The sequence below is a fragment of the Silurus meridionalis genome, chromosome 20 (genome assembly GCF_014805685.1).
Source record: "Silurus meridionalis isolate SWU-2019-XX chromosome 20, ASM1480568v1, whole genome shotgun sequence".
In the NCBI taxonomy this organism is placed as follows: domain Eukaryota; kingdom Metazoa; phylum Chordata; class Actinopteri; order Siluriformes; family Siluridae; genus Silurus; species Silurus meridionalis.
In genome coordinates this window covers 6898276-6906343 of record NC_060903.1, presented here as the reverse complement: position 1 = coordinate 6906343, position 8068 = coordinate 6898276, and the positions used below count along the sequence as shown (strand labels likewise).

The window sequence follows — 8068 nt, the reverse complement described above, 5'->3', positions numbered from 1 at the left end:
ACAGGGGGTATGGAGATGTATTATCTGCTGTGGCGACCCCCTAATGGGAGAAGCCGAAAGAAGAAGAAGAAGAAGAAGAAGAAGAAGAAGAAGAAGAAGAATTAACATCTACTTAGAAAACATTAGAGTGCATTTAAAAAAAAATTTTAGAGACAGATTTATTGCAGCTGTAGTTGATGTAATGATATTTAGAAGATTCTGATCAGCTGATTTGTCAAAACTGGGAAATAATGAATGCTGATGTTGCCATTACTGTTTAGAGGCTGGGCTTTTTGCCCTTTTTAAAATGGGAGAATCCAAGCAATTCATCCATAAATCACAAAAACGTGTTGACATCAACATGTCAGGTTCCTCTTTGAGTGTATTTTCTGTACAGCTGAATGTAAATACAAGACATTTGCATACAAACAGTTGTATGCACTTATAGAAAGCTGGGGACCACAAAGACACTACAGTATTCCGGCACAAATTAAATGATTCTACATAGATATAGGGATGGTCGGATTGATCCTAAAGTACTGATATATACCAGCGCTTCAACTGGACAAATATTTCAACCGGACATTTTGTTTAAAAGTACAGTTAGGTTTTTATAAAAACATTTTATACATATTTCACAGAAGTCTTGGTATAGACGATACTTGTCTTGTACTTGGTATCTGATCGAAAAATAAAATAATTGGTATCGCCCATCCTTATACATGCCATGTCCAGAAAGTCTCTACTGAAGTACATTAAAAAGTCAGACTATAGTGTTCAGGTAATCATCAGCCTTTGGTAGGAATCTAGATTAACTGGAAATTGAACTATTTGCCCATTATCAGAAATATGAAATTGAAAAAGTGTAAGGTTGTGAAGCAAGAGGGTGGCAGCATCATTTTTTATAACAGTGGTGTGAAGCTCAGTCATTCAGGGGTCCAAGACTCAAAGCACATTTTATGTGAACATGATTAACATTTATTGAACAGACTAAAACTAAACATTTTTTAAACATAAATATGAAACAGACAGGATACAATATTATTCCAAAATAAATAAACTTAAACTTAAAATAACAAAATATTTTGCTAAAATATCTCCAGGCAATCAACTTTTCTCTTGGCCACTGTTATGGACTAGCTTTGACTTGAAATTAGGGTTGTATACATCAACAAACGCTTGATTGATCGATTGACGTAAATGATGGAGGAATGAGTGCAGGTATTCTGTCTTCAGTAAGGCAGCTGTTGCACTGCATTATGGGATTTCTAGTTTGTGTGTTATCTGCGCTTCTTATTGGGGGCCAATTAAAAAAATTATATATAAAAGGATCTCGCAGGCTGGATATATTTTTACGCCGGGCCGGATGTGGCCCACGGGCCTTGAGTTTGACACGTGTTTAATAGTATTTTGCTAGGCAAAAGGACGGGTGCACTTTTGTAATGAGGAAGTAGAATTATCTAGAAATACTAAAGCTAGCTATTAAAACTTGGTCACAACTGGCTTTTCCAGTAGGAAATTAAACCTTAGTCTAATTCCAGTCTTAAAGGAAAGTGAATGTATTGTAGTGGCTATTACAAGGCCCTGATCTGACTCCAGTAAAGCATATCTGCGTAAGGAGAACCACAAACCTGAGTTATAATATTTCTTATAGGATTAATGGAAAGTAATGTGAGAAGCTTGTGAAAGTCTACTCCATGCATTTGATTTGAGTTTAAGCGATTTTGAAAGCCAATGCTCACAAATACAACCAAAGTGTATGTGAACTTTTGTGTTAGATATTATTTTTTTAATGAAATTAGGTACCTGAACTGAGAGTTTGAATGCTTTTAGCCATGATGTATGTAACATTTTTAGCCTCGACTGTTATTAACTTATAATATATATGGTGAACCACTGACCTAGATATAGTAGACAAGCACTTTGTTTATTCTTATTTTTTTTTATTTCTTATTTTTTATTTGCTTAGGGAGTGAAATTATGAGTACACATAAATTTCCCGGGTTGTTATTTTATATCCTGGTTAGAGTACCTTTGTCGGCTAAGCAACTAATAAACATACAACTAATGCATGTCTCATTTATGTAAATTCAGTCCCAAAAATAGGTTATTTTATAGTAGAAAAAAAAAAACCTTATCATATTATACTCTGATTGTTGTTTCAGGATGAAATTTAACATTTCATCTAAGATAGACTTTTTAATAATTAATATAAAATATGTATTTTATTAATATATGTGGCAAGTCAGATACAATAGATACAAATTGGTTATAATTCGTTGGCGTAGCACCTCAGACACAGACATACACACCATTAAGTAAGCTTGTACATTTTGCTATCAATTTCATCATCAATTTAAACATCACATTTTCAGTGAATGAAATGATATAGCACAATTTATTACATACATAATGTGGATCTTTTCCTCTTAGTCACACTCGGGAATTCCATATAAAAAAACTGATAAAATGCTACCATGTATTTTTTAAACCATACCAAAACAGAAGTAGTCACACACTGATAGTTATATAATTATTGACTAGCAATAATAAAATACTTTATCAGAAGAACAGCAGTTATAGCCAGAATTAATTTTTTTCCCTAGCAAATCAAAAACGATTTAAAGATAGTCAAACATTTACAGCATTATTGTAAAAAGAAAAATTCTAAAGCTTGACGGGTTACAGTAAAGAAACAAAGTAATAAAGATGACAGTCATATTGTTTTTGTAATCTCTAAAAGGTATTCTAACAGTACAAAAAATATAATTTCCTCTCTACTTTATTAGCTTGCACTTAATAGTTCTCATAGATAGTCTTTAAAAATAAATCTTAAAGTTTTACATAGCTGATGATGAGTAAAAATGCAGTCATTGAATTTTATAAAATGAATAAAAGTAGACTTATTTACACATCACTCAATAGGCAAGTTCAGCGGTTGCTTTACTTGAGATACACGCTATAATCTCATAAGGAAATGGCAGAATATTTGGTTAGACTGCAAAACTGTTCCACCCACATTTTGATTATATTGTAGATTATAAGTGTTGCGAAAGCACATTTATAGATGCTTTTTGTCATTCAGTAACTAGGCCTTATATCCTTCTTGCTTGCACATGAATGGCCAGACCTTTGCACTGAGCCATAGGAGGAAAAAAAAACATTAAGGAAGATAAGTACATGGTGGTAATAGCAGCAACATGCAGGCAGTACTGAAAAGACCATTGCGTCTTGGATGAAATGGACGCAGTGCAGGCAGCACTCCAAAGCTCATCTAAGACAGTGGGGACTATGCTTAGATTTTGTTCTTTTGTTTATTCTTATTGGTGTAGAGACTGAAAGAAATAAAAATTGCAATGAATTTCATAGTAATCTCTTTTCTGACAAAATAAAGATTGAGTAAAAGTATAAATAATACTCTATAAGGACAAAAAATTGTGGTCACCTGATCATAATTTTAGTACAGGATTTTTAAACATCCCATTCCACACATATATATTTCCCATTTAATACCCTCCAATCGTATAGAGAGATGCTTTGCATGAAGCTCGCATTGAACACTCAGGCATTGTCATTGTCAAACAGGTTTGGGTCCCCTAGTTTAAGTGAAAATTGAATGCGACAGCATCTAGACCCATCGTATACAATTGTGTGCCTTCAACTTTGTAGTAACAGTTTGAGGAAGAAGCACATATGAGTGGAAAAGTCAGGCGTCCCAATAATTTGTCCATATAGCCAGTAAAAAACAAAGAAAAAAAAAACATCCTATTACCGTCTTCTATGTGGATTATTTTTATTCCTCTTAACATTTCTGATGAGGTTTTGTACCCATCGCTCATCCGGCCTAGCACAAAGCTGCCGACCTCCCATCAGTTTGAACCTGAAGAGAAATAAACATTAGCATTCCTAACTCTCTATGTTTGGTACTTCTCTTTTTTTTCTTCGTTTTTTATTTTTTAATTCCTGTTTCTTACACGACTGCACTAAGATTACATCCTCCATCCTGCTTCTGTATTCGGTAACTGTCCACTCGTCTCTTGATGAATACATTAACCTCTCCAACATAGGATAAGCAGCAGTCATCATACGAGCCTAAGGAGTGATACACACACACACACACACACACACACAAAGAACATAGTAGGATTTAATGAGTAGGATTATAGTAAGAACAGCACACTGGTTCTGTTTTTTTGTTAAGGTGTTGACGTCAAGGAAGATCAACTTCCCAATTCCTCAAAAAAAAAAAAAAAAAGCTTAGCTTGCTATGCAGTAGAACAGAACAAATATCATTTACACAGCAAAAACGAATGGCGCCAGATGCATGCATATCCACTCCCACTCTTATTCAGTCTTTAGAAATGAATATAAAAGCTCACAATTGAACATCATGTACGCTATCATGCCTTTTTCCTTGAGTGAAAAACAAAAGTGTGTTCAATACTTAAGTAATTACGGCTTGGCGCAGGTGCTGCTTATCACCCATTAGGAATGTTAGATTTACAAACACACTCGAGTTGCTATCATTTTGAACAGCTGTCTTAAGAGCACGACTTCCTGCAACGCCATTTGTTTGGATTAAAGTAACAAGAGATGTGGTAAACTGAGGAAAAGCTTTATAATCTTCCGAAAGTAAACTGTGCAGATATTTACTACATAAACATGAATGTTGCACAAGAAGTGTTTTCAATTGCATATAAAAACTCATAGAAAGAAGATACGAGCCCTTCTGTGAATGCCGTAAACGATTCATGTAATCAGACATGTGTCATTTACCTTGTGCCAGGGTTTGGTAGAGGGCACAAAAGAACACAACGGAAACAAACAGGATGAAACGCATGACTGAGTTGGGAGGTGATGTCTCTTTCTGCAAGCACACAGAAAAGTCACATGCGCTGCCAATAAAGCTCAACAGATCCAGCATTTTCTAATATGCATTATTATTTATATTTGTAACCATAGATTAAATGAGTGTTAGAAAGACAATAAGAGCAATCACAAGTTCAATAACATACAGATGTGCACTCTATATAAATAACACACGACACCACATGCATGCGGTACACATGTTTTATGAACGTCCGAAGTTCACTCTCAGTAACATGCATAGCCTGATCTGCATTGTTTCACTATTTCATTAAATACAAGCATTACATTCAGTATATTTTTACTACTTAGGTAAATAAAGCCATCGCGTAATTTTACAGCAATAGCAATTAAAGATTCACATGCAAGAAATTATCAGCAATAAATACACTCACAAAGAATTCTTATAAAATCTATAGATAGGAAACTGTGTGCAAAACTGGTGTAATTGTAATGTTCTTATTTATGAGATATTCACCTGAGTCAGTGTAGGCAATGAATCTGGTCTCCTGGAGTCTGCTCACCTCTTCAAATGGTTCCCCTTTTATAAAGAGTCTAGCGGTGACACCTGAGACAAGAAGAGAACACACCCTCAGAGTGATACTTTCACTTTCCTGGTCAAAGTCATAATGTTTGGTGTTGTTTGCCAATTTTGTCGGAGATGAGACTTCTTTCATATTTTATTGGTGGCTACTATAACTGTAAAATATATTATATATTATAGCCTTCATTAATGTATTTTCATAAGGCAATAGTCCATGTTTGAGGGTTTCACAGTGTTATAAGTGTTCATTTTTATACTTTGTGTCTGAATATCATTTTTGGTCATCAACATTTGTGTTTGTGTCAAATAATCTTCATTTATGGATAATATGCAGTGCCTGTCAAAAGCACAAACTAGTTAAATGTTGAAAATAAATAAATAAATTAATTAATTAATTAATTAATTAATAAAAAAGAATTGAGCAATGAATGAGTGAAAGAAAAATCTGTGGAGAGATGAGTACAGATTTGACATTGTTGGCTCTAATTGAAGATCTTATGTAAGACTGAATGTATTCAGACTTCCTTATACCCACAGTCAAACAAGGTGAAGCTGAACATTTTTTGGGTTGTGTTGGAACAGGAAAGGTTAAAGACTTGTTTGAAAGGAATATAGAACCAACTTTATTATAAAACGGGATCATGACCCGAATCATACATCCAATATTTGTTATTTAGAGAGCAAACAGTCGGCTGGAGTGTAATCTATGATGGAATGCCCTGCCCAGTCACCTCACCTAAATCCAATTGAACTGCTCTGGGAAGAACTGGATCACAAGGTCAGAAAGTAATCTTAATTCAGCTGAATTTTGGAGAAACTAATTGTTCAGATGCCAAGTGTGTGTAAAGGGAGATTTTTTCGAAGAAAAATGAAGCTGAACATCTGTTCTTTTTATATTGTTTGGTCATAGTAAATCTTCCTAACATAACATGACCTAGTTTGTTGCATATAAACAGAAGGAACATGCCTGTGATTCTCAAAAACCATACATGTTTAGGTGCTTATGACAAGCACTCGATATATTTATGTCTATACCCTTTTTTGGACCTGACTATAAGCTTCACATGTGCTTTTTTGAGCATCCCATTCCACATTTAGACCTCATTTGCTGTTATGATATCTTCCACTTTTCTAGGAAGATGTTCCACTGGAGTTGGGATTTTCTTTTGATACGCAATGTACATAATGCTGCAGTGAAAAATTATATGGACCAATGTATTGGAATAACTGATGTTTCCAGCCATATGTGGTTCTTCCCCAAACTGTTACCCCAAAGTCAGAGGCACAAAGCACTATTTTTTCTCTGAATGAACACAAATCTCCACAGCCACAATCCAAATCTAATGGAACATTTTCCCAGAATGGTGTAGATTATTATAACAACAAATAAGAATGTGGAATGGTATGTTTAAAAAGAAGATATGAATCTTTAGGTCAGGTGTCCAAAAACGTTTGTACACAAACTTTTATATTTTTATTTAAGTGTAATTTCTCAGCATCATTTCCACTTTCACTTAAATTGAAATCCAACATGATTATATGCATTGCTGTATATAGAGTCAGTGGAGGACAGTAAGGAAGTAAATGTAATTCTTTATTCTTTGAGTCGTAAATCAGTCTTTCCTTTTTATTTATGAGTGGATAAAAACGTAATCAAGGTCGAGCGTGTTCTGTTTTCAACACGTTTTGATTGGCGCTTGGTGGTTTCTACATAGCATCAACATACAGTTCAGCATCAGTTCAACAGCAAGCAAAACATTTTGAGAGTAAAAAATGTAGTTGAAAATATGTTTTTGGGCTCATGATACATTTTAAATCAGTTGGACTTATTAATATAATTCAATTAAAACATTTTGTCTTGTGAAAAAAATTATAATAGGAACATTATAGCTATAATAAATCATTGGATACTTTAAATAACTTTGGATAAGTATATTTGAAGGCAAATACTTTTATTCAAGTGAAAGTTTAAAGGGAGCACTTTTACTTTTACTGGAGTAATATTTTACAGAGTATTTCTTTACTTTAACTCAAGTACATGGTTTGTGTACCTTATCCACCACTGCTTACTGCACAGTTTAATATGCAGTATTGCACATTTTATGATCTGTGTATTTTATGGTTTGTAAACCATATTCTATAGTGAAAAATGTTTTGAATCGAAATTATTTTCAAATTTCAAATGACAGTATTAGTTATAACGAAAAAGCAAAATTTGAGAAATATAAATTCATTTCTTAAAAGCTCAGCATTTGGTATTTACTGTTTATGCTTTAGTGACAGTGTACAATTCAGCTGTAATGTGGTTAACATGCACAAAATCAAACATTAAATAGAAATTAAAATAATATGGAAAAAACACAAAATACACAAATGTTAAATTGTAATTTTAAAACTTATGTGTTTATGTGCTATATGATCTGTTGACTATGATGATGTCAAATTTATTATAAAAATCTGTTTAGCATTTTTTTTAAATGACATTTATTTTTATTTACATTTATACAAGTATTCTATAAAGTATATTATTTATATGTCTTAAATGTTTGTCATTTAAAAATATACTTTATTTTAATAATTAATTTTTTGATTGTAATATTTATCTTATTCTTTATAGATTTTGCCTGTGTCTTTGTAGTTATTTTTTTTTCTAAATGATGGTAATACTATCCATAAAGA

General features: G+C 33.1%; 1 protein-coding gene across 1 annotated transcript; it reads right to left on the bottom strand.

The window, feature by feature from the left end:
• Positions 1-2185: 2185 nt before the first annotated feature.
• ccl25a (chemokine (C-C motif) ligand 25a) lies at positions 2186-5423 on the bottom strand. The gene is made up of 5 exons (XM_046875944.1): positions 5324-5423; positions 4756-4846; positions 3954-4071; positions 3752-3859; positions 2186-3314 (listed from the first exon to the last, which is right to left on the bottom strand). Exons 2-5 carry the CDS (start codon positions 4817-4819, stop codon positions 3275-3277), a joined length of 330 nt encoding a protein of 109 aa, XP_046731900.1. The 5' UTR covers positions 4820-4846; positions 5324-5423; the 3' UTR covers positions 2186-3274.
• Positions 5424-8068: the final 2645 nt, after the last annotated feature.